Raw genomic sequence first — 26,855 nt, forward strand, 5'->3', positions numbered from 1 at the left:
GCAACAAGACATACATTTGTACTGAAGGCAGACTGTGAAAACAACGACCTCAAATCGTAGAAATCCGTACACATCACGTTATTGACCACGGTGCCATTGTAACGGAGAGACGGTTGAAAATCACTGCCTTCGTTGTGGATGCATTTGAGTGAAACTGTACGGAGAAGGGTATGTAGGCTATAAGACTGTCGGAAAAAAACGGATGATAATTTACGTATGGTAAATACTCAACCATGTGACGGAAACATTGTAACATCTGTAATTTACACATTTGTATCTTATTTAAATGCACCTTCCCTGTTAATGTTTCATAGAAATGTGGTTATAGCATTAAGTGCGCGTGGCTTCGACAGTATAAAAGGTGCGCGGAATTTTCCACATTATAGGCTACTTTACGTTCGGGACTTGAATTCCATGAACTTAACCCTAAACCTAAACCATCTAAACGAATATGCTCTATACCCTAACCCTAATACGTAATTGATTGTTAGTCACTAGTGAAAAGGCATCAATTCTGACAAGTGTCATACACGTTCTGCTCTCAGCAGTGGTTGTGGAGCGTGTTGTTGTTGTTCCGGTATGGGGGGAGTATAGAACAACTACTGTACATGACTGACGCGTTACATCGCTGATGTCAACAGAGAGGTCATTACCAATAAGGTTCCTAGATTTAGGTATTAGAGTTGCGTGGTAGACTTATCTGTAAAAGTGATATTATGCATGTGAACTGCTTGTAAATTAATCATCTGTTTATAGTCTTCTTTATTTTTCCTGCCTTTATATATTGTTTTGCCATAGAATGAGCCATATGTCTTGCATGATTGGGAATCACATAGCCCAAAGTCGAAATCGCCTAGGCATTTAGTTCTGATCTGAGGAGATGTGTGTATAGGCGTGCATAAGTGTAGACCAGTGTTGCAAACTGGGAGACAAAAAATGCCTTGAGCAGTCTGGATATACTGCATCCGCTCCATGAATAAAACAGTCACTCAGAGGACATACTGCTGTTTCGTGAGCTTAGCCAATAAGTGGAATGAAAAAGCCTTGCAAGGAGGCCTGCACCTCAGGACATGAAAACAACCAGACCATGAAAAAGCAAAGTGAAACCTAAATGGCATGTGTCACTGGCAGAGTTCAGGGCTCCTCGCACTGCAAATTCATCAAGACAGATATAAGCCTGGCGGCAACAGTGAGGACTCACTAGCCATCTCACAATTTAAGACAGTAGGAGCCCTAGAGAAGCCACACCTCAGGTCTATCAGCATGTTACAATGCATCATAGTTCACAGTGTTGTACTGTACTTTCTGTTACAGTTTTTGTAATGGAGTTAATGTTAACAGTGTTTTCGCTAGCGGTGAACCAGGAACCATTCCAAGCTTATTGCTGTCTTTAATTGACTTGGAGGTCATGTAAAGGCAGGTGTATTCACTAGGCAGGTTACAGTAAGCGTGACTGTAGAGGCTGGGGGTGGGGCTGTTCGCGGTCTGTGAGGCTCGTCTCCGAGACATTCCCCTTCCACAATGCCTAGAGCGGGTAAGAACTCAGGGAGTTTAGCCATGTTTGTTCAACGGTCACGTGTCTCGCTCAGCATTCCTGCTGCGTTTGACTCACACACAGCAAACCCTCCTGCACCTGACGCACACATATACACATACACACACACATACACGCACAGACTTTTCTTGAGCTGGTCTGAATTCGATATACAGAATGGATTGAGGCTTACAGATAGTGTACAGCTGGGATATGTGTTTTTGTGAGCCTTTTGTTTGTGTGTGTGTGTGTACTTGTTCTAACAGGTCTGTTTTTGCAGTTTTGTGCTGAGAGGTGAATCACAGCGGTTTGTTAACTTCCGTCCTCACTGTGTCACACACTTCTCCCCCTTCCCCTTGCTCACTTCCTCTCTTGCCTGGGTGTTTGACTGAGGGTGTGTGTGCCTAAGGGTGGTGTGTGTGTGCCTAAGGGGAGTGTGTGTGTGCACGTGGGTGTGTGTGTGTGTGTGTGTGTATCTCCCCGGTTGTCAGTCAGGCTGTTTGGCTTATAGCGCTATCGTTACACCTCAACGAGTGACTTCATAATTGTCTAAGGGTGGTGATTTGTCTTCTGGTGTGTTCTGCTCCAGCCATGTGAAACAGGTGTCATGGCGTCGCTCAGTTTCCTCACGTTTCTCCGACACTGGGACGCGAACCAGAGTGGAGTGACTTGCAAACACGGCGACCACCTCTAAACACAGTGTGAACCAGCGAGGCCACACTAGTGCCTCGATGGTGCAGGTGGGCGGTATCCATACTGCTGATGAGTGAGATGAACCTATTCAGCTTGGTTACACATGCTTGGTTACACAAACAGAGTGTTACCCTTCTTTCCCTCCTTCCTTCCTTCCTTCCTTCCTTCCTTCCTTCCTTCCTTCCTGCCTGCCTGCCTTCCTTCCTTCCTTCCTTCCTTCCTTCCTTCCTTCCTTCCTACATGTATAGAGGGATCAGTGCTGTGTCCATCTCTAAAGTAGGATAACTGCTCCGCCAGATGCTTCCTCCTCGGACAGATGTTGACCTTTGAACTCAACAGCTCTCCCATCATGCTCTGCTGGCAGGGACACGGTCACAAGTGTCCCTAAGGATGACGTTCCCCTTATAGTTCCTACACACAAACAAACAAACACACACACACTCCCTTGGGGCAGCTGGAGGGTTAAATGAAGCATTTGTTTGTCCACTATAAGGGCCACTGTCAGGAAGAGGTTCCCGGGAGGAGCCAGGACACAGTAGCACTGCATGCCTATGGCACCTATGGTGTCATGCTCTTCCCAGTGGAAGATAATGTGTGTGTGTGTGTGTCAGGGGTATTTTACACATTGGGAATTGTGCCTCGGCTCTCTGATTCTGCCGCTTTCGACCTCCCAAACAAACCGAGTTTCAAGGCGGAGACAGGAGAGAGACAGTGGGAGTGATGGAAGTGTGGACGAAGGTTCAGCTGAGGTAACGCAAGACTGCAGCGTTAAACAGGACCGATGATACAAGACCGCCCGTCGAGGTGATGGCTGTAAGCACTCACTCAGCAGAACAGGAGAGGGCACACTGTACACCAGTTTATTGCACATCCTGTTTGTGTTACACCCTAATCCATACTTCCTCCTGTCAGCATGTAGAAATGGCTTTTATCCCTGGAGGGAGATTAGCATTGGGCTAAGGTAATATACCTGAGTCCCATCTGCCCATTCTCTGTACAGGAAGGACAACTCCCCCCCCACCCCACCCCCGGCCCTCTGTTCTGTGGTCTTGGAGGCCGGGGGCCCTGGCCAGCCAGCGCAGGGCAGGCTAGCTGACGCTGGCTTGTGACTCTGTGTCTGTTTGATTCGGCGTGCATCAGCGACAATGCGCAATCACTGAGATAGATGACCCTGTCGAGAAGGAGCAAGCCAGCTGCAACGCTGTTTGCTGTAATGACACAAATCTGTCATTTAGCTGTAGTGTAGTGGTGTGTGGTGGTGTGTTGTATGGTATAGTGGTGTGTTGTGGTGTGTACGCTGTAATGTTGTGAAGCGAGCGGTGTGATGTAGTCGTGGCTACAGGGGTAGTGTCGAGTCTGTGCAGTGTGTTGTGTTGTATAGCGGTGTGTTGTGGTGTGTACGGTGTACTGTCGTGTAGTGAGCAGTGTAGTGTAGTTGTGGTTACAGTCGTGGTGTGAGTAGTGTGTGCAGTGTGTCTAATCAGTTGTGTGGTCTGGTTCAGGCAGGAGGACTCAGTAGTAGTATTTACTTGATGCTTTATTGCACACAATACAATACATGATTACAATACATGTTTGGCATAATGGTTCTGCTTGCATCGGCTCCCTGCCGCGCCCAACGGAGACACCGTCTGGACCTCCGAGCAGAGAGCAGCGACGCATTCCCCCTACGAAAGGAAACACAGAACCAAGGTGGGGGCCAGGGAGGCGGAGGCAGTAGGATGATTGACGTCTGTGTCGCACTAGCAGTGCATATGCCGAGATACCCTGCTATATACCCCGCCAGGGTTAGGAAGGCGTGCCCTGACAGCGTGATATGACGAGTTGCTAATAACGCGCTAGGTCTCGGAGTCTCCTGCCTGAACCAGCTCCGCTTGATTCTCAGCTAGCTGGGGATAGTTCTCCCCTCATCAGCTAACCATGCTTCTCTAATGTAGCTGTACTTAAGTGAGGGAATCAATCTGTGGGAATCAATCAGTCTTGGTTTGTATCTTAGTTTCTCTCTTCAGCCTACACAAGATGTCTGTGTTTGTGTTGTGATAGAGGCCACAGATAAGAAGGATCTTTTGTGCAGCTGTGATTGCAGAAAGTTTCACTTCGATTTGGTGATGTAACCGTCGTGTCTGCAAGTCCCTACAGGGATAGGGAGCTGTTGTGTAATATTGTTTCGAGGGAAACCAGTCTCCAAAGCCCCTAGCTAACACACACAGTGTGCATATACAGATAGAAATACACACCCACGCACAGATTCAAAACTTTCTGATTTCCCAGAATCCTTCATGATGTTCCAGTATCTCCCACACGTGCTCATCATCACAATTATCTTGATTTCAGAGTACAGTTTGTCTGCTTGCCAAAGGCTTATTTCTTGGTTTCCAACTAGTTTTCTGTTTGCGTGTGCCTGTCTGTGTGTGTGTGTGTGTGTGTGTGTGTGTGTGTGTGTGTGTGTGTGTGAATGCAGTATAATCACCAAGCCCGCTACAGATGCCAACATGATTCAGCCCTCCTCTGCAGCTCTCTGGTACAATGTTATTTTATAAAAATAAACTCTTTTTGGACTGGGTTCTATCAGAGCCAAGTCAAACATGGTTGCCTTGATAAGCAACTCAGCAGTGTCTCTGATGGCTTTCATAGTTACAGGCTACAGTTCCTGCTGACTTTAAGGTAAACTACATGTCTTCCCCTAGACAATTGTTATTTCCGGTAACCTTTCCATGGTTTGCCTGTATAGTAAATGTTATGAACCTTAACTGGTTCTTTAAGTCCCACTAGGTCTATTTCTCAGGGATGTTAACGTGTGTAAGGACGGGCACGTGGCGAGGAGAATGTGGGTCCAGGGTGTTAGCAAACTTGTATATACTTGTCATCCAGTTTCTGAGAATTAGAAGTGTAACACGCCTCAGGGCTAGGATATCGATGGTCTGTTTTCCGCATGTCCTACTAACACACACACACACATACACTCATGCCCATTTTTGAAAACCTCTGAGCATAACCAGGATGAGTCGCATACAATTTAGGAATATCACACAAACCTGAGGCAGAATTTAATACAGCAATCCTAAGTGTTTAATTGCAAACGAATAGTTACAACAAAAACATTTAAACCCCCCAAATCTTCCTCGGTTGAGGGGGTACTTTCCACGAGGCTTTCTCCGGTCCCGCCACAGTAAACTCTCTGGAGACACGGCAGGCCAACGTTAATTCATCGACATTTAAATATCTGTCGGAGTCGGACGCTCGCCTCACTCTCCGCATACACACACACACAACCTCCCCTTCCTGTCAATTTGTGTGTCTTCCATGCTTCTTATACTCCCAGTCAGCTGCTGAAAGTCCCAGCTGCAGGCCAGCAGCTGACTGGGAATGGAGAACGGGGAGAATCGTCCTCGTGTGACGCGCCCCATTGTCTGTCTGTGTCGCTGTCTGTGGTGCTGAGGGCTTCGGTTGGCCCTTGGCGCTCCAGAGTTGTGACAACACACATGCACTCATCCACACGGTCACACACACATGGTCACACACCCACAGAGACACACACACACGCCTTCCTGTATCAGATCAACTTATCAGATCAAATGTGTTATGCACTGAATCTTTTTTTAGGATACTGTTCAAACAGTACAGTTTTGTGTTTGGAAATGTGTTTGTATTTGAGCTAAATATAAATATTTTTTTTATATGTTTCTACTCTTTTAGTAATGGAATAACAACACAAGCTCTTTTTTATTTTACTAAACATAGCACTTTTAAATGCCAGCAGAGTATTGTTGTTCGTTTTGTACAAACATACATAACCTCTAAAAAGCTTCAAATGTTCTCACTATATTTCAGTGTTTTTTTTGTTTTTTACAACAACAACATTTCATTTTCTGGATTTTCAGATATCCTTGGAAATACAGCAATTAGCCTACCGGCTGTTGCAAATTTTTTGAGCATATTGTCTAATGGCGCCTCAGTCCTGGTCAAATAAACACAGCAAATGGCTGTTTTATCTATTTTATCATTAAGCAATTTAAACAGGATGCTCTCTGAAAAGCATCATAAAGAACATAGCTGTATTTTTCAGTTGACGTTTCTGGCTTTTATTTGGCTGACTCTTCTTCGGCGTACATTATTATAATGTCTGAATGTCTAATGAGTTCTCAAGACGCTTCCCCTGTATGAATAAAGGATTGACAAAGATTTTGCATTTTTCATGCCACTCACTCTTTGAGATTGAGAGCCTTATTATCAGGCTTCCAACTGGCACACCTACCCCTGGAGGGCCGTGCAAGGAGACTCGCCCCAGCTGGTGTGCTCAGGGTCTCTCTCATCGTTATTCAGCTCAGGACTGCCTTGCGCATATTTCATGTGCTAATTGGAGTCAGCCACCGGGGAGGGATCAGTGTGTTTATGACATTGACCCCCTGTGATCATGAGAGAGAGAGAGAGAGAGAGAGAGAGAGAGAGAGAGAGAGAGAGAGAGAGAGAGAGAGAGAGAGAGAGAGAGAGAGAGAGAGAGAGAGAGAGAGAGAGAGAGAGAGAGAGAGAGAGAGAGAGCAGTGTGTTTATGACATTGACCCCCTGTGATCATGAGAGAGAGAGAGAGAGAGAGAGAGAGAGAGAGAGAGAGAGCAGTGTGTTTATGACATTGACCCCCTGTGATTATGGCAGCAGGACCTTCTGGGGGATAGACGCTTCCCTTCTCAGATGCCTCTTCATCTGGATATGTATGACACCGGAGACACGGTTGGATGTTGTACTGAGCTGGGAGAGAGAAATCGATGCATTCATAATTGTGTGTGTGTGGGGATGGGTGTTTGTGTGTGGGTGTTTGTCTGCGAGAGACCGAGAGTGAGTGTGTTTGGGGAGTAATGTCACCTTGCTTTTCACCGTGAGACACACAACCCCTAAAACAGACGCACACACTCACAGAGCGCGTGCGCACACACACGCACACGCAACAGCAGACACACGCAACCCTTTCTGTGCACTGGTTGCTATAGGTGGCCGCTTGGCTTCCTTTGGAACCGTGTGGAAGCCTGCCGCGGTCCTGATTAAATGTCAGACAGATTTCTCTGTTGTTGATAATTATCCCTGAATGGAGGGCTCGAGTCTTCCGAGAGATGCGAGTGTTGAGTAACTTTGATTTGTTGCTTACAAATACATCTGTTCTGCTGGCCTTGCTCTGCCGCAGACTGGGATCTCTTGCTAGTGAATTAACAGATGGGTTTTGGTCTGACGTTCACAGTGAAGTGCATGTGCCCAAACTAATGGGAGGACCACTGCCCTGAGTGGTTCATTGTTCAAAGAGAAGCACCTTGGCAGACATTGTATCCCTCCATGATCTGAAAAAAACATGAATCACAAAGTTAAAACAGAGCTGTGGTTGCCTGGAGACGCTCCAAAGCCTCTTTCCCCGTCTGTCTGTCGGTTTCTACTTTTTCGACCATTAGCTTTTATAATGGTTTATAATATTATTTTAGTCTGTAGATGAAGAAGGCCTACAACTATTGATGTAAAGCTCTCTGACGTTATGATGTAGCTCTGACACTATGTTGTCGTTCCGACACTATGATGATGTGCTAACTGTGATGTACGAATACTAAGGTGTAGGTCCGATACTATGCTGTACAGAACGTACGTAATACTCTGATGTAGGCCTGCTACTCTGTAGGTCTGATGCAGATATGTTCTCTTTTTTCCACAGTCTCTGTCAGCAGCATGGGACAACATCTAGGAAAGCGCGAGACACATCCGGAGAGCAAGGTAACAGTCCTTTAACAGGGAGGTTACGAGCGCCCTTGCTATTTTTGAAATGGGGTCAGTGTATTGCTTTGTTGTGAAGCGCCAAGAGAATGTACAACGTGGTCGCTTGATCCCGTGAAAGGGAAGGTGAGTTCATAGCTTTCTCTACGAAGCGGGCGCTGTTGCTGTGAAATGCGGTGAGTTCTAAAGGTCAGCACAAGCTTTATCAACGCGGTGCTGTGAAGTGCCGAACTTTGGACTGTGTTCTTATTCCCTCGATGTCATCACCCCTTCTGTAGGAGACAAATATGACCTTTAAAATGCCGTTTGTCTTGTTGGAGGCCCCAGGTGAGCTGGGGGAAGATTGGAGAGCTTTGACTTACTTTGTAACCACAGAAAAAGGATGTGGTAAATGATTAGTCTTTTTCCACCCAGATGTCTCAGCGATAGACTGTCTCCTTCTTAATACATTTTCAAAATAACAGAGGTTGGCTGTTGAACACACAGCTAGCTACCCCATTATCCAATTCCCTTGTCTCCCTCCATCTTTCTCTCTCCTTTTCTTTCTCGTTCTGTTTCTCTTTGTATCTCAATCTCTTCTATTTTTCTTATGTGCTCTCGTTCCCCCCCTCACTGTTGCTCTATCTATCTATCTCATTTTCTTTCTTCCCTTCCCTTCCCTGACCTCTGTCTCTCTGGCTCCCTCTTTTTCTCCCTTCTCTTGACTGACGTGTCAGTCACACCGGTCTTTGAGGCGCTGTTTTTTCAGCAGAGCTAAACCCTGAGAGAGTCAAGGTTTTGGAGGACTCTGTCTTTCAAACCCTGCTGATAGACTCACCTGGTCTCTAGAGTGGTAGTGTTGCTAGGCAGCAATGCATTAGCCTGGGTCAGAGGAAACTGGAGGAGTGGAAAGGGAGCAGAGCAACATCCTAGATGTGAATTACGTAAATGGGAACGGACAGTGTCGTGTCTACTGGCTTGTGTTGTTGGCAAATGCCTTTTAGGCATATGAATATCCTTAAAGACATAGTTGCCATGGTGATATTAAACACATAAAAAAATCCATTCTGTAACCGTGGCTCGTAGTCCCCAGTCATGTCAGTTCTCAACTTCAACACTAACAACCACAGAACACTGATTACCCCATTTACACATTTACATTACATTTAGTCATTTAGCAGACGCTCTTATCCAGAGCGACTTACAATAAGTACAGGGACATTCTCCCCGAGGCAAGTAGGGTGAAGTGCCTTGCCCAAGGACACAACGTCATTGGCAGAGCCGGGGATCAAACCAGCAACCTTCTGATTACTAGCCTGATTCCTTAACCGCTCAGCCACCTGACTCCCCAGTGTGCCTCATACCTCTGTAAGCAGAAATGGGAGGTTTGATGGTTCAGATGGGCCATTGATCTCTGCCCCGATTCTGCGAACTCTGGGACAACGATTGACAGCAACCCCTTCCCCCCACCCATAGAGCAAATCCATCATGGCTGCCCTGCTAGCTCATTTCTCCAAAATGGCTGCCCTGCTAGCTAATTTATCCAACATGGCTGCCCTGCTAGCTCATTTTTCCAAAATGGCTGCACTGCTAGCTAATTTCTCCAACATGGTTGCCCTTAGACGCCCTTTGACCAGACGTCTGGATTTCGTCCGGACAGTCCGGTTTTCCAGCCCTTTGTCCGGACTGCTGTTGCGTGTCCTCCTTTTCGCCATTGTGTCCTCCTTTTTGACCCTTCCTGCCCACCGTCGCAATTTACCACTCGCGTAGGCTTTCAGATGCCTAAAAGAATGACCTCCTTCAAACCTACATGGAGTTCAGAACTCCACTTTGCCACTAAGAGCAGCAAAGATCAATATTGTGCCTTCTGTAAGCATTGTCGCATTGATATAGACCTGAGTAGTAGGGGGAAAGGGGGAAAGGGGCTTTAGAGCGGCATGCCTGCGCTACACAACGGCACAAGGATAATGCTAGTTCTGCCGGGCACTCTTCCGTAACATAATTTTTTGCTCCAAACACAACAACAGCGGATGATAAAACAACTGCTGCTGAGCTGACCTAATTATATATTTTAATTTCTATTACAATTGAAATAGTTTGGGGAATAGCACTGTCTTATTTTCTTATTTATCTTTTGACTAAACTTGTCTCACCAAAGACAACAGAAAATCAGTGCACTTGTATTGAAGTATTGGATTTGTATTCAAATGTTGACTTACTAAAATGACTAATGTTATTGTCTTAATTTCATACTAATGGCCCCCATCCCCCGGGCCCGGTCAACAACTTTTGACCGGGGCCCGGGGGACCCAAGTGTCCTCCTTTTCAGGGTCATGCTTCTGGTCACCCTAACTGCCCTGCTAGCTCATCTCTCCAATATGGCTGACCTGGTAGCTCATTTCTCACAGTGTACTGGTGAATTAACATGCCTCTCCTGTTGATTCATTTATCTGATAGCACATTCTTGCAATGGTCACTGGTCGACTGGTGCACTGTGTGGAGAGCAGACCACCCCATCACAGACGCTAAGGCCTGTCGTGACAACAATACCTTAGAAAGATGTGCTGGTTCTGATCACCAGTCAGGGGAAGCGCAGGGCCATAATCATGGTGACTGGGTTGGAGGTTATTTATATTTAATTAAGTGCTATTTATGCAGTGCGCCAGGAATTGGGGTTGATTCATGTAGCTTGGTACCCATATAGGGCCATATAGACATATTAGTGTGGTGAGGTGGCACTGTGGGCTAGCCAACTGTCACTCTACTTAGACTTAAAATAGATAAATGTGATGGGCCATTAATGGAGAAGGATAAAGGTGATTAAAATGAGATTGTATGCCTGCTGCATAGGTCTTTGCTCTTTGAATCCTGAAATTGCAGCCAGCCTATTATCCTCTCTGGTCCTAGCGTGGGAGTAGAATTGTGGGGGGGGTTAAACATGCAGTAATGGGCTTTAATGACATTCGATGATTAACCTTTCTTACCTAAGTCCATTTATTACAGCTTAAAAAATACAGCAGACAATGCAGGGAGTCTTCAAGATGCAAAGTCATCAAGATCCATCTCTGGTTGGAACCCCGCTTCACAGCCTCACACCAACCTCACTGTGGAAATGGGATTTCAAAAGCCGCTGTTTTGACACCTACCATCCCAGATCATTATGAAATCCGTTTTGTGGTTTGACAAATAAAGACCAAGAGCGATGGCCAAAGAAAAAGAAAAATAATAATACGCTAACGGACTGAACCTAAATTTGTTCTTTTCATTGCAGATGGGTTCCATAAAGATTGTTAGAATTTAATCTACAGGGAATCTACCAAGGACCCATATTTATTTGTATAGCACGTTTAAAAACCAAAGTGCAAGTCCATAGCAAAGTGCACTGCAGTAGAAACATAGCAGAAATAAGTGGCAATATGTGGCATGACACGAGACAAACTACACATATGACCTGACAGGAAAATGAGGACCGTGCCTTGTAGAGACTCAAAAGCCAAGGATAATAGATGGGTTTTCATCCAGGATATAAACGTATTGAGGCTAGGAGAAGACCAGCCACACCTAGGCTATTCAATAGCCCTGGGACAGCAACAGAGAATGCACAATCACCCTTATACTTTAATCCAGAGCGTGGCATCTAGAAAATCATCTTGAGGACTAGTTTCAAACCTGTATCAGATAAATGGCAGTGAGATCAATACCTTGGACTGGAAAGTATCGAACTGCATAAAGTGTAGCCCCACGGTGTTTAGAGCCAGCTTCAGTAACTGTAATTGGCCCTTACTGGGCTGAGTGGGTCTGCAAGAAATCAGGAATATGGGCCACAGGCATCCTGGGAGAGCCAATGCTTGATACCTTCCCCTTATCTCCAGACCATGCTTTATTCATACAAGTCCTGTCTATCTTCTCTACACCTCGCGCTGACAGCAGCTTATTTGCGATGGAAGTCAGAACATGTTTATGAGTCATGCATAACATTTCCAGAATTTGCCAATCTCTTCTTGGTGGGATGGGACCTTGAACACCAGACTGTGTCTGATGGAATGCATCCTCAGGCCTACGCCTGAGCTACGCATACCCAGCATGCCGACACGCTGCTGTATCTGCCAACTGCCGAGCCCTGCATCTATTCAAACCGATTTCTGGACTGTGAAGGCTATTGCTAGCCACCTGAGTATTGTGTGTTCACATCTCACTGAGTTTAGCGTTTGGAAGTTTGGAGATTTTTCCGCCCCGAGAAGCGAGTTGTGGTCCTGGCTCGTGTTCAGTTGGAGCCATGGGGCTGTTGGCGCTACGCTTCCAGAGGAGGGAGCCTAAGGCTTTTGGATGCTGAGTGTGAGGCGAAGGCGCATTGCGATCTTCCGTCTGACTGGATTGTCTGTCCAAGACCTCGGAGAACAGGCTCTGTGTTGTCATTGTCTTGGCCAGGGCTCCTCTAACTGTCTTGCCTGTCACCCACCGCATGGTGGTGTGCCAATATTTTCCATAGAGAGAGGGGATGGGATTGTGAAGAGGGCATTGGGGCCTAGCTTTTCTTTGCTATTTTGAAAGGGTGACAGGACTGGAAAGGTTTTGCTTGTTTGGCCAGCTTATTCTGGGCTGCCTTTCGGTTCCCTCTCCACCTTTCTAGTCTGAAAGTAGAATGTTCCAAAAAATGGTTGTTCAAAATGACAGACTAATCTACCGTTGTGACTGTTATCTGTATTCCTCTGCTCTGTATAGCTAGGCGGCAGCTCTCACTATGTGTCCGTGCGGGAGATAGCTCTCCCCGTAATAACAGAGGTGACAAATCGGTCCTCAAACAACCTTTCCAAAAGCAGATACGGAGGCACTCCCGTTTCTCCTCATTTTCTCCCTGTGATTCACGATCCCAGGCCGAGGTTTTTCACAGTGACATGCTCACAGTGAGGATCGATATCCGGGATGGACATGAATGATTCAGACAGGAAGTTACCGTCCAGTCGAGCGCTCTGGTGACAGTCCACAGAGGATAGTAGCATATCGGTGTGTGGTATTTCTTGTCTGAATAATTGCCTTCTATTGTAAGCCTTATACATAAAATGAATTCTAATTTTGCGTTATCACCACCACTGAGCATTTAATATCACTGTTTTCTCAGAGGGACAGGATTGTCGTCAATCTTGAAGACCCTTTAGTCTTTAGTAATTGCATTTGGGTTATTGGACAAAATTCTGCATAAGTAAATATGTGTGTATGTATGTGTATGTGTGTGTAGAGATGGGGTATGTGTGTGTATGTGTGAAGGTATAGCTCCGTGGTTAGAGTATTTGACAGCAGATCAGGAGGTCAGAGATATGGATAAAAGCGTCTGCCAAAACGAATCCGTTATGGAGCTCCATGTCCTTCAATTTCATGACAGCAGCATAATTCTCAGAGCAGCATTGATCACAGTTACAACAGCAGCACAGATCACAGAGGTTATCAATCAACAGTTGTCAGGTTAGACCACTGGGTCTGTCACATTTCTCAGTAATGAACGATGTTTACTTTCCTTCACTTCTCCTTTTATGTATGAACCAGCCTGAACTGAATACAAAACGTCTCTTTAAAAATCAATGGGCCCGCCTGCTTGACTGATAGAAAACGGATAGAAAATGAAAAACGGTTCAGCAGCTAACTGACCTTCTTATCATTGTATTCAAGAGTAGGCTATACCACGGTTGACAGGGTATTCTTACACAATTGTATAATTGAAAATATTTCCATCTGTTAACTGGGAGTTGTATAGGTCTATAACACACTGCAGCAAGGATTGCTTTGTGTCGATGGAACGTTTTTCTGCAGCTTGATTTAACACACCTCATTCGACAGGTGAATTAGAGTCAAAGTGAGGTGATGGTAAAGGTCTTTCTCCTTAATCTCTCTAAGGTCACAGAAGTGGTTCGGGAGGAGAGGAGATGAGGTGGAGGGTAGAGGAGAGGAGATGAGGTGGAGGGTAGAGGAGAGGAGATGAGGTGGAGGGTAGAGGAGAGGAGATGAGGTGGAGGGTAGAGGAGATGAGATGAGGTGGAGGGTAGAGGAGAGGAGATGAGGTGGAGGGTAAAGGAGAGGAGATGAGAGGGAGGGTAGAGGAGATGAGGTGGAGGGTAGAGGAGATGAGGTGGAGGGTAGAGGAGAGCAGATGAGGTGGAGGGTAGAGGAGAGGAGATGAGGTGGAGGGTAGAGGAGAGCAGATGAGGTGGAGGGTAGAGGAGAGGAGATGAGAGGATGGGTAGAGGAGAGGAGATGAGAGGGAGGGTAGAGGAGAGGAGATGAGAGGGGGTAGAGGAGAGGAGATGAGGTGGAGGGTAGAGGATAGGAGATGAGGTGGAGGGTAGAGGAGAGGAGATGAGGTGGAGGGTAGAGGAGAGGAAATGAGCGGGAAGGAGAAGAGTGGAGAGGACAAAAGTTGAGGATCTCAGATTGGAGGGGAATGGAGGAGAGTATAGTGAGGGAGTGAAGCAGGGAGTAATAGAGAGAGGGGGAAGACGGGAGAGAACAGAGGGGAGGATGGATGTGGGTTCGTCGGCACCGCCGCAGTATGTCGCAAACGCTGGTGTTGCCAAACAGGTGGAGTGGATAGGGATGGAGGTTAGGTGCTACAAAAGTCAAGATAATCATGTGACTAAAAGATGACCAAATATAAGAAATAAATAGTCTGGGGAGGGGGGGGGGAACTCGGCTCTCTTGGTAGAATAAAGACAGAGATTCAACGGAGTCCCAAAAAATGATGAGAGCAGGCAAAAGGAAAAGAGAAGAATAGGTTATCATTCTTGAGAAGGCGATGAGAGACGACGTCTCGATAATTGAATCGTCACTTTTCTTTATCCCCCTGCACTCTGCTATCGGCCGTCCCTTCCGCACCAGACCAGGTGGTCTGAAGAAGGCTAGTAGCAACACGACTGGAGGAACCTTCAATCCAATTCCCCTTTATTGATCCCTGGGGTGTGTTCGACACATCCTGGGTCCAGCCTTGTCACTGCAGAACCGGGAAATGGCTCTCTGAGGGACACACACGCCCACATCTACACACACACACATTGGATTTGCTGTTTGTAGACCTCGCGTGTGTGAGTGGGTAGTGGGTGCTGGAGGTTGGGACTTGAGGGGATGGGATGGATGTGTATTGTCAGTACGTTTCATGCTTAAATAAAGAGCCACGGGGGTTAATGGGAGCTGCCAAACAACACAGCCCACCCTGCACAGCAAATGCGTTGCTCCCCTTCTGTTGCCATAGCGCCTCACCTGTTTGTGTGTGTTTGTGTCTGTGTGTGTGTGCGCTCCCTCTCCAGGCTCCAGAACCAGAACCAGAACCAGCCATGACGCAGCAGATCCAAGCCGAACCCGATTCCCAGGACGAAGTTTTTGGTAAGGAGATTCGGCGTCATCTTCATCATCATCATCATACTGTATGCCACGAGCGTTATTTTCCAATGAACAGGATACTAGTATGACGTCACGGTTACGAGTCATCCCCATGAGTCTGAGGTCTTTTAAGGTCAGTGTTTCCACACCAGGCACTTAGTCTTTCTAGAAACATCCGATTACGGCGAGCTTGGCTGGGCCCTGCCAGCCTTAGTGCCTGGTCCTTTACGAGGTCATTTCTGTTTCAACAGCTGGTAATGTTTAACCCTTTATCTTGCTGTGTCAGCATTTAATTCCGATAAGCACTAAAGAAACACACCGATCTCTTATCAGACTTCGGTAAAAGGGAACAAAACCACTCAGAATTCGCTTAGAGACCCCTGACTTCCTGTTGGGCAAGCACACGAGTTTAACTAATCTGGCGCCAGCTAAAGCCGTGTACATAAATATGGAATATGTATAGGCCCAGCGTACATCTCCACCATTACCACCATATTACCACGGAGAAAGTGTTTTATGGCGAGCGGGTAAGTGGTGGTTAAGTGCTCCCCGGGCTTGTTTGCTCTGCCATCAGCAGGCGTGGGTGTTCCGAGAGGTCTCCCCCAGCTTTGGTGGTAGGTTTGGGGTGGGGGCAGGCGGCTGGCATGATGTGAAATGTCTATCCAAGGTTCGTGGGGAGGGGGCGGGTCCTGAGAGGTTTCTCCCACCTCTATGGGAGGGGGAGGGGGGGGGGGCGGTGGTGGGGAGGGGCTATCAGATGTGTGTCCTTTTAAAAGGCTGTTAGTAGTCCATTACTGAGGCTTCTGCCTCCGAGACTCATCCTGGCCTGGCCAGCCCGGGCTGCCAATCTCCCGGCAGTGCCATCATATGCCTTCCAGCTTTCTACCCCGACACTGGCATCTCCAAGCCTGCCTCTTCTGTCTCTCTCGCTTTCGCTCTCTCTCTCAGTGGAGGTGTGAATTGGTGTGGCGGGCCCCCGGAGAGACAGCCCTCGCAGGTTCTGTCCTCCCTGTTTGTTTGAGATAACGACAGGAGTAGGCCGGCTAGCACCAGGGCTGGACTAACACAGGCTTTGTTTTGCTCGAATGCGTTTTTAGACTGTTTCCCACAATCAACAACGCACACACTTACACGTACACACATTGAACACACTCACAAAGACACATAACTCACACACACACAGACGCGCGCACAAAACACATTCACAAAATGCACGTACGCGCACCTACAAACACAAGAACAGCGGTATACAAGGGATGAGTCAGTCTTATCTAAGCCCCTAGCGGTTCATGTGTTTACAACTGGGGAACGAGGTGATGCTGCAGGAGCTGCAGGTGTGTGCCTACACACACCATTCGAACCTTCTCCAGCTCGACCCGCTCATTAGTTCAGCACAGAGCTGCTCGAAAAGATGGTACATGTCAAGCAAGGAGTTCTCCCCCCCCACCCCCCACCCCCCACCAATATATTTTCTAATGTGAGAGGGTGTGCTTTTCCACCAGAGCCTCTGAAACCACATTAGTGTCAGCGGGTGTCAGACCTCATTATTCAAGACATGGAACCCAGGGATGACGTGCATATGGTGAACTTGCAGGTGTTGACAGTTTACTTGGGAAGAGACAGAGGAGGAGGTGAACAGGGCTGCATGGTCCTCCCCTTCTCAAATACCGTCTTCCTGTCACTGTCGACGAGACTGAATCATCTCAGCCTAAGTCAATAGAAATGTAGACTGTATGAGCGGTATTGTAAGCAAGTTTCGCAGTCTGGCTGCTAAAGTGAACTTTGGAAGGCATATCATCGATTGGGCCAGGTAGGATTATTGAGTTATAACAGGAGAGGAGAGGAGGGGTAGAGAGGAGAAGAGGGATGAACAGATGGGGGGGAGGGGGTGGTCAATGAGAAAGAGGAGAGGGATTAGTCAAGGAGAGAGGGATGAGGAAAGAGAGGAGAAGAGAGAGAGAGAGAAACAGAGAGAGAGAGAGAGAGAGGGATGAGAAAGAGGAAGCGCTCGTCTTACTCCTGCTCTAGTTCGTTACTAACTGGATTGCAAATCGACGGGCCAGGAAGACAATGAAAACAGAGCCACAGCATGTCCTGAGAATTGAACATCCTGCCACCAGGGAGGATCCCCTTAGCGAGCGTGTGCTGGTGGATGTGCTGGAGAGGTATACTGTACTGTTTACCCAGTCTGTGAGGACCCTCAACAGACCTGAGCAAGACGAAAAACAGAACCTGCAGTTCAATCGACTCATGTAGTGTGTGTGTGTGCGTGTGTGTGTGTGCTTGCTGTGGCTCTGTGTGTTTCGCTGGGGGGATATAAAGAGGGCGGATGGCTCAGGCGTTTGTCTCTGTATCTGAGGCTAACACTAGCTGGTACAGGGCCTGGCCCTGACTCCTCAGCCCTCCAAAGCTCTGATTGTTGAAGGGAGACATCCATCACTGGGCCAGTGTTCTCTGGTTTGACACCATTGTTCAGATTCATCTCTCCTCCTCTCCTTCGTCCTGTTCACTCTCTCTTTCTCCTTCTCGGTCTCTCTCTCTCTCTTTCTCTCTCTCCGTACATCAGAAATGCAATCCGATGTAAGAGGATGTCAGTGAACTTGTTCACCCTCTGTGTCTGTCGTGTGTGTGCATGTTTGTGCGTGTGACTGTACGAGTGCGTTTGTGCATGCGCGTGTCTATGTGTGCGCGTGTGCGCCTGCCAGCGTGTGTGTGTGTTGTGTGTGTGTGTTTGTGTATGCGAATCGGTAGGTTTCTGAATCCCATGCACCACGTCATCCAGTCTTGACCATCTGGCTGGACAATCAGGGAGTGTGTAAGCAGCTGTGAGAGGAGGAGGGCCGGACTAGGGGAGCACACAGCCGTCCCTCAGAGGGGGAGAGAGAGAGAACACCCCACACTCACACACAACCCCCAGCCCCTACCCCCAGCCCCAACCCCCAGCCCCCAGGACCCTGGCGTTCACATCCCAGTGCTGCCAAAGTAAAACACATGGGAGAACTATTGCTTGGCTCAAAGTCAAAGTTTAATTAATTTTTTTGCTTTCTGAGAACTGCCCTCCTTTGGGATGGACGTGGATCAGGGATTTGTTGTCTGTAGATTGTCCTGGCAGTAAGCTGTATATAAGCCATAGAGCATGCCTTCTGTACGCAGACCAGTTAGCGGTATAGAGATGAGGCAGGAAGCTGTATAAAGAACAGACATCACCTGATGTAGATAGGCCTTAAGCTATATAGACCAGGGCAGCAAGTCTGCTGTTTAAATACCAGGCGTCACACCTACTGTATACTCTATAGACCAGGCATTGCAGTATATAGACCAGGAAGTAGGCGGTATATAGATCAGGCAGTAAGCCTGCTCTATACAGGCCAGCTTCTTTCATAAACCAGGAAGTAAGCTTCCCATAAAAAATAAAATCAGGCAGTAAGCTGTAGATATACCAGGCAAGAAGCCTGCTGTGGACAAACCTATTCCACAGTGTCTAGATACAGTATATGACAGAAGCAGGCAGGAAGATGAGTTCATTATGTCAGTGTTTAGACGATGTCCTAATCTCTGCTGCTGCCTCTCACTCCAGCCTCCAGCTGGCATCGCTCACATCCATCTCTCATGTGTGGAAGTGTCTGTCTATGTGTCAGTATAGCCCTGTGGATGATACAGTGTGTGTCTCTCTCTCTCTTTTACTCTCTCTCTCGCTCTCTCTCGCTCTCTCCCTCCTCTTTCTCCCTGTCTCTTTCCCCCTTTCTCTCTCTCTCTCTCTCTCTCTCTCTCTCTCTCTCTCTCTCTCTCTCTCTCTCTCTCTCTCTCTCTCTCTCTCTCTCTCTCTCTCTCTCTCTCTCTCTCCTCTCTCTGTCTCTCTCTCTCTCTCTCTCGCTCTCTCCCTCCTCTTTCTCCCTGTCTCTTTCCCTCTCTCTCTCTCTCTCTCTCTCTCTCTCTCTCTCTCTCTCTCTCTCTCTCTCTCTCTCTCTTCTTTCTCCCTGTCTCTGTCTCTCTCTCTCCCTATCTCTCTCTCCCGTGTCGCTTTCATTCAGTAACTCTCAGGAAATGTCTGCAGGCGCTGAATGATGACATCATCCACCCCGAGATAAGGCCACATCATCTACACCGACACACACACTGCCTACACAGACAAAAACACACCATGCAATAAATAAATGGCTTTAGAAAGATCCCAGAGATACAATGTTCACAATAACAATGATAACAAAATCCAAAGAGATTGAGGACGGAAGGATTTATGAAGCGCGTATGATATATGTCCATATGTTCAGTTAAAGCCACATAATGCTGCATTGTACTGGCACAGAAAGCCATTGTCAGTGATTGGATTTTCTTCTTAGCTTGTGAAGTTTGCCATTGTTCCACAACAGTGTAGTGGGAGAGAGAGGAGGCATGTGTGTATTATCGCTCTCTCAAGACCATGCCTATACTGTAGGCTGCAACAGCCTCACCCTGACCCTGAACACTGGACCCCAACCGTACATGCTGAACCCCAACCTTAAACTCAAAAACCTAACACTGAACCCTAACCTTGAACACCTAACCATGAACTCCAACTTTAATGATATGATAATGGTTTCAATTAGGATGATGTAGTGCTTGACACCGGAATCAAACTAGGAAGTCCATCTGGCAATGCCCTTCCTAAAGATGTGGCCAGACCATGACCATGCTGTCTTACATTCTCTCCTGATTTTCAGCAGCCTCTTGCAGATGACCTGTCAGACACCAGTTTTGACCTGCTGCAGGTCCACAGTAGGCACCACAGGGTGTGACCTGAGAAGCTGATGTGACCTCCGTCCATTCTCGTTTCCTCCCCTGTGGAATCTTCCAGAAGGCTGGAGGGCCAGCATGCCAGAGGCAGGGTGGGACAGTGAGCCTCTTTCTCCCTGGAATCTCGGGTGGGAGGCCTGGCCCCGGGCCACATGCCGGGAGGACATGCCTCCCATGCCTCAGGCCCACCACCATGTTATTGTTTTAGAACCTTCCCTTCTTTTACGCTAAGTCTGTTCAAGGGGTGCTAGCTGCGTGCTCGCTGTGGTGGAGGCGTGTGCTAGCAGTGTTACCTCAGCGTGTGCTAAGGCTTTGCTGGTGATGTTAGCAGTGCGTGCGAAGCCCATGTTAGTGGGGCAAGATGTGTGTTAGGTCTGTTATATTCCTGCTAACTCTGTGCTAAGCCTGTTCTACTGGTAATAGCCCTGGGTGGTAAGAATGTTCTAGTGGTAATAGCTCTGTGTTCTGAGCCTAAGACAAGTGATCCAGAGAATGTTACCCTCAGGGCCATGGGGCCGCCAGCCTGCCCAGTGATAGACATTCGGGAGAGGCTCGTTAAATTAGCTCCTCCGCGTATGAATAAAACAGCCGTCACGAGGGGACCAAGAGATCAACCAGAGGGAATGAAGTGCCGCATAACCCCATCACAGGTGCAGCACTCGTCTGCTCCTTAACTCCCTCTCCTTTATTCCACCGCTCGCTCTCCGGGAAGGGTTATGCACGCAGTCGGCGCCAACGAGGCCAGCGTACCTCGTGGCTTCTCCTCGCCTCTCTTCTCCGTCCGTCTCCCCTCCCGTCGGCTCCTCTCCTGCCGTCTATTGTCTTCTCGTGTCGTCTCTCCTCCTCCTCCTGTCTCTCCTTCCGCCTGTTCTCGTCTCGGGTCATCTCTCCTCTGCCCTTTTATTATTTAATATCCTTTCCTCTCCTTTAGTTTTCTCCTCTTCTTGGATCTCCTCTCATCCCCTCTTTTCCCCACAGTGTGAAGCGTGGTTGTGTTGGGTGATCACCCCGGATCGCAGTTTACACACCGCCGTGTTCTAACATCCTGCTCCATGTGGCACCTCCTCAGGGGCAGTGGGTATTGGTTTGCCACAAAGTATCCCTCCAAACCATCTGTCAAACTGACTTCGTCTTTACTTTCGTCTCTCACTCCCTCTCTCGATCTTCCTCTCTCTTTTCTACTTTGCCACAACTTTTCCCAGAGGCGTTTATACATGGGATACATACAAACGATGCTCTACTTATTGAAGGATCATGGGTTACTTTTGAATATCTTGCCACAGGCAACCACTGGCTCGGATGTCTAATCTTTCACGGTAGTGGTCACAGAAAAAACAGAAATCTTCCTCAGAAACCCTTCATAGTTGAAATGCTACCCCAGGCAATTCTATATTAGATGACAAAAAGGATGAGGAAGGTGTAAAAAAGTTCTGACTACAGCAAGTTTTCTGACTCATTAAGATGGGACAGTGTGTGCTATCAGATGATTGACTTTCAGACTGGGTTTGCTATTAATATTAAGTGAAAGGTAAAGTCACAGAGCAGGGCAACAGCTGGTTGGATCCCCTGCATATAGCAGAGAGACTATTATATAGAAGATACATAATGAAGTAATCTAGCTGATAGCAGATAGACTGTTCGCAGATAGACTAGTAGATAGCAGATTGACTTGACTAGCAGATATACGGAGTCAGGTGGCTGAGCGGTGAGGGTATCGGGCTGGTAATCTGAAGGTTGCCAGTTCGATTCCCGGTCATGACAACTGACGTTGTGTCCTTGGGCAAGGCACTTCACCCTACTTGCCTCGGGGGAATGTCCCTGTACTTACTGTAAGTCGCTCTGGATAAGAGCGTCTGCTTAAAATGACTAAATATACAGGACTAGCAGATAGCAGATAAACTAGTATATACTTCTGGATAGACAAACATGTAGCATACATAGGCTAAAATCTAACAGTAAATAGACTTAACAAATCAGACTAGACTTGCTCGAAGACATACATGAATTAAGTACAGTTTAAAGGCAGTTCCACGTCTGCCAGTAAATAACAGCTGCTGAAAAACTAGACTGCTGAAAAAAAGGGTATATTCGATCATTTGCCGTCCATAGACAGTAAAGTTTCAAGGATAAACCCTCCAGAAAGTTTGTGAAGTAAACAATGAGCATTGCAGCAAGATAAACTGTTTATTTAGCACTTTTCTTTCAGTCAAATAAACTAAGATAAAGATAGAGACAGGAGAGCAGAAGAACACAAAAGGGGGGTCCTTTCTGTGTTTGGTGCAAGAAACAAGTGAGAGGCAGTGATGGAGAGAAGAGAGGAGGTCAAACTGATATCCCGAGGAAATTAGATGGATGAATCATAAAGGTGACTGAAACTCTTTATTTCGCCTCGATCCTTCCACTTTCTCCGTCTCTCCAGCTCATACCCCATCCCTTTGTCATCCCTCCCCCTATTTCTGTCCCCATCCTCCCCCAGGAGAGATAGGAACTGATTGCTTGCTAGTTTGAAAGGTTAGAAAGAGGAGCAGGTCTATCACATTCTCCCTGGCCCCAGCAGGAACGGCCGAGGGGAGCTGTCATGTCCCCTAGAAGTCGACAGCTACCTCTTGTACCAATTCCTCTTGGAGGATCTCGGAGGATCTGCAGTCATTATTACTGAAAACCCTGGGTTCCAATCATGCACTTAGTGGATAGATTCATTCAAGTTTCAGACTGGCTGGCTTTGGACTGAAGCTGGTTGTTCATACTCGTGGATCTGACATTCCTCATTATCTGTTCAACGTTGATTTGTTTCAGATGACCTATGTGGTCAATAAGGAAGGACGCTATCATCTGTCAGAAACGAGGCTAATTTGCGTTTGTAGATCCCCAAAACTCCCATCGAAGACTGTCTGCCTGTGGCGCGTTGACGTAGGTACTTTCCCAAATTCAACAGGCACTCTCCTGACATACCCCACCTCTAGCTAGGATTGTCAGTTTGAAGTCATGCCTCCTGCAACATGTCAACGGAACACTCTGAAGTCCTGTACTCTGGGCCCTGCACAGCTTCCAGCCTGCCTGCTCCCTGCTCAAGTCCCCGATCAGATAAGTGTCACTGTGCATTGGGCTGAAAATCCATACTTATAGGAGTTATTTTAGGGACATTGGTCCCATTGTTGTGCAGAAGTAACTATGCAGGGGCTGACAATGGCCCAGTGTTCCCACGGAATTAGCATTCAGATTGGCTGGTGTTCCTCTACACGGTTTCTGTCCGGCCAGGGGACAGTAGGAGTATTGTTTATTGGCAGGTCTGTACTGGATGCCCTGTGCCTGCTAGACTCCGACAGTATGGAGGTTTACAGGCATAACCATATTTCTGTGTCAGTACAACGGCCACAGCCCTGGCTTTGCTCGGAGAAAACAAACAGAAATGGGATGCCAAGAAGCATAAGGCGTTCGGCGATAAATCGCAAATCAATGAGTCCCTTTCACAGTGTACACAACAGAATTATTTGATTGCTTACGTTTCAAGAAAGCTCACAAATGCGGCCTTAGGTGTTAGGTACATGATGTGTCACCACCAAACTGTACTTCCAGTAAATAATACGGTTATATACATCACACAACTTTCGGTAGTGTTGAATGGTGGCTGTGAAATACACCAAAACACCTTGCTAACAGACTTGAACCAGTCTTCCAGCTGGGATATCATCTCATAGGTGCATGCTACACTGCGGTACTGTGGGTCTAATGCGGGTCCCTTAGTGGTCTCCCAGCAGCAGGAACAAGCCCAGGGTAGGGCTCACTGAAAAGGACTCATTGTCCCCCAGGCTGCTTGTTGATGCCCCATGCTGGTCCTACTCCATAGATAACCCTTGTTGTTTCTGCACAGGCCTGGCCGAGGCAGATGTCAACCAGAACAATGGCTGCGTCTCGGAGACGGCGGTGGCGGCCGACTCCACGGGCGCAGAGGGGCCCGGCCAGGCCTGGACCGACGCCAACACAGCTGACGCTGACGGCGCCACGCCCCGCCCCCACCTGGTCCGCCTCTTCTCCCGAGATGCCCCGGGACGCGAGGACAACACCTTCAAAGAGCGGCCCTCTGAATCGGATGAGCTGCAGACCATTCAGGAGCACAGTGGAGCAGGTTCGGAGTGCGGATCGGAGAGCCCTGAGCAGGACCTAGACTAGAGTTGCGTCTTCTCTCTTCTTCCCCCCTAACTCTCTCGCTCACCCTCGGGAAACAGAGCCCTGTATTTGACCAGTATACTACCGCTACCCAAACCAAACAACCACCTATCGCACCATGGCTTCTGCTAGTAGCTCAGCTCAGTCGGCCTTTGGACTGGGGCGCAGGAAGCAGGCTCCGGGGCTCCTGGATCAGATTGGGAAGTTCTTTGGAGGGGACAAGAAGAAGAAGAGCAAGGTGAGGACAGAAAAGGGTTATTTGGGACAAATACACACAGCTCACTCTGCAGTTATACAAAATACACTCCTATTTCTGGCCTCAGGGACCGATCTGAAATGATGATTTTGATGTTGACACGATGCAAGAATTTGAAAGAAAGGAAATTATTTTGGTTTGCGTTTTTGTCTTTATGTTTATATGATTTCTCGAAACTGTATAGAAATGATATATTTGTTACTATAATAGACACTGGATATCTGCTTTGGGTGTGGTTGGAGATAAGGCTGTGAATTGGAGTAATTCAAATGTTCATTTTTGATGTGGTACTTTTGTCAAAGATACAGTTTTGTTTAATTTAAGCTCTAGTATCTGTGGTACATTATGGTCTTACTCTTAGTGCCAGTGAATGGTAGCGTTGTTGGCTGGTTTCTCTTAGTTGCCATTGTTTGCTCTCTTTTAGCAAGTAATTATATATAGTAATCATATATATGTTTATTCATACAGTGTAAAACTAAGTTGTTGCACGTTGTGTGTCAGGTACTGAAAAAGAATGACTTGTTATCAGTAACATTGTTTATATCCTTACTTAGTTTATTGATCATGTCATCGTTTGGGAAACTGTTCCGAAAGGCAATTTGCTACTTTTCCGACAGCTTGACAGTTAAAATTGTTGACAGATTAAGACACTGACCAGTAACAGGGAGAACAGTGTTGTGAAAAGTATATTACCCTCTCTTTTTTCTCTTGAACAAAACACTGGTCTATAACATACATTGTACAGAAAAGAATAGAAGATATGGATAACTATAAAAATTGTTAAACAAACTGAGCTGGTGAGACATATTGTGTCTGCCGTGCCTGGTAAGTGGAGGACTAGCAGAGAGACACGGTACAGAATTAGGTCCGCAAAGAAGGGAGCCAAAGTTCCAGGCAGTAAACTGGTGAAACCGTTTTGCTGTTCAACTCTGTTCCTGTAGTCCACCCAGTGAGGAAGGGTAGTTGACCTCAACTGGGTAAGAGTTAGAATTCATTGTTTTTAGAACATGGTCTTGAAGATGATCTCTTTCTGAAAATATCCAAAATTTGCATTGTCCCAAGCCTTAACAAAAAAGGACACTTTTTCCTGTTGGATAGATAGTAAAATTGCCATTTTTACATATTTTCTTTTATTGCTTTATTATTACTTGCCTGTGCCCTTCCCTCACCACTGCATATCAGATTTGTTATATTAATGGAAATACACTTCTGAAATGTACATCTGCTGGGTGAACATCATCAGTGTGTCCTGGATTGACAAAACAAAACTGTTAGTGTTGACTTTACCAATATGTTGTATGTTGTATTTCTGTCTCTTTAATATCACGTCTGAGAAAGACTTTTCATAGTTTAGCAGTTTGCTGGTTTGTTTTAAGCTACGGTATAAAAAGGTATTTAGACCAAAGGTTTGCCTTCAGACTAATAGTTTTTAATATCTCAAGTATGGATAGGTCTGACCCACCTCTGTTGCCTAAAGCAGATGCAATCTGCTACTAAAAAGTTGAAAATAACTTAAAAGATGTATATTTTTACTTCAGCTTTTGAAGGACGACCAGACGTTAAACAGTTCAAATAGTTGGTTTACAGGTATTCATTTCCAGTATTACTGGCACTGATCAAAGGCAGTCTTTGAGAAGTACCGTGTGGAACATTGTATCAAACGGTATTGTTTATAATATTATACTTAGCTCCTTTAAGTGGTTGTCATATTTAAAAACGGTTTAACATATGGGATACGTCAGAATGGAAATAATCATTACAAATAAACCTTTGAGTTCTCCCAATGGCCATTATCGAATTACTAATACTTAACAATTTAGGGTTAAATCAACATGTTTCTCAATTTAATGTCAATGCTTTGACACTTTGCTATGAATGGGATGTTTCATGTCTATGAAAACAATACCTTTTTTGTCAAATCTCAGGAAATGAATCCAATATTAAGTGCTACCTGAACTGGACAATGAGTGGGATTTCAAATGATTCCAAATGACTCCAAATGACAAAGTTCAGTAATACAGTAAATTCACAGAGTTTACATGAGCACTGTTAGCTACTACCCCACTACAAATGGAAAACACACAAGCCAATATATATATATCCGTGTCATAATGTACATCTTTGTATAGCTGTCAAAGCTAGCGTCAAAATAATGCAACCTTTAGCATGTCTGTTTACCATTCAGATATTAACTCAAGTTTCTCAATTAATACTGCAGTCCACCCCAGTGTCTTGGTCCAAAGCCTGTCAGAGATGTTCTTCTCTCGCTGGATTTAGCACACCTCAGGTTCACCTGTGTGTCTTTTACCCTGACAAGTAGAAAGGTTCCAGAAGTGAAAA

The 26,855-nt window shown here is 46.6% G+C and overlaps 2 protein-coding genes across 8 annotated transcripts in view; both read left to right on the forward strand.

Annotated features, from left to right (window-relative positions):
- LOC136943827 (myelin basic protein-like) lies at positions 1–24,262 on the forward strand. Of its 2 annotated transcripts, none has more exons than XM_067237292.1 (4): positions 1–219; positions 7,917–7,975; positions 15,247–15,322; positions 23,964–24,262. In XM_067237292.1, exons 2-4 carry the CDS (start codon positions 7,931–7,933, stop codon positions 24,260–24,262), a joined length of 420 nt encoding a protein of 139 aa, XP_067093393.1. In that variant the 5' UTR covers positions 1–219; positions 7,917–7,930. The 2 variants fall into 2 exon arrangements, with proteins under 2 accessions (XP_067093393.1, XP_067093391.1); XM_067237290.1 differs by having other exon boundaries at positions 1–168.
- Positions 24,200–26,855, forward strand: part of LOC136943828 (myelin basic protein-like) — a 12,673-nt gene continuing 10,017 nt past the window's right edge. For 4 of the 6 annotated variants that reach the window (XM_067237296.1, XM_067237294.1, XM_067237295.1 and 1 more), the window contains exon 1: positions 24,364–24,497. In XM_067237296.1, coding sequence (XP_067093397.1) covers positions 24,378–24,497 — 120 coding nt within the window. In that variant the 5' untranslated portion in view covers positions 24,364–24,377. Of the gene's footprint in view, positions 24,498–26,855 lie in introns of all 6 variants that reach the window. The other 2 variants (XM_067237293.1, XM_067237297.1) reach the window with 2 other exon arrangements.

This window comes from Osmerus mordax, chromosome 6 (assembly GCF_038355195.1).
Source record: "Osmerus mordax isolate fOsmMor3 chromosome 6, fOsmMor3.pri, whole genome shotgun sequence".
NCBI classification, from domain to species: domain Eukaryota; kingdom Metazoa; phylum Chordata; class Actinopteri; order Osmeriformes; family Osmeridae; genus Osmerus; species Osmerus mordax.

Excerpts from the sequence above, each read along its gene's own strand:
- LOC136943827 (XM_067237292.1), top strand. The coding sequence starts at position 7,931 with ATGGGACAACATCTAGGAAAGCGCGAGACACATCCGGAGAGCAAG. Across the intron at positions 7,976-15,246 it reads AGACACATCCGGAGAGCAAG|GCTCCAGAACCAGAACCAGA; the intron begins GTAACAGTCCTT and ends CTCCCTCTCCAG. Across the intron at positions 15,323-23,963 it reads TTCCCAGGACGAAGTTTTTG|GCCTGGCCGAGGCAGATGTC; the intron begins GTAAGGAGATTC and ends GTTTCTGCACAG.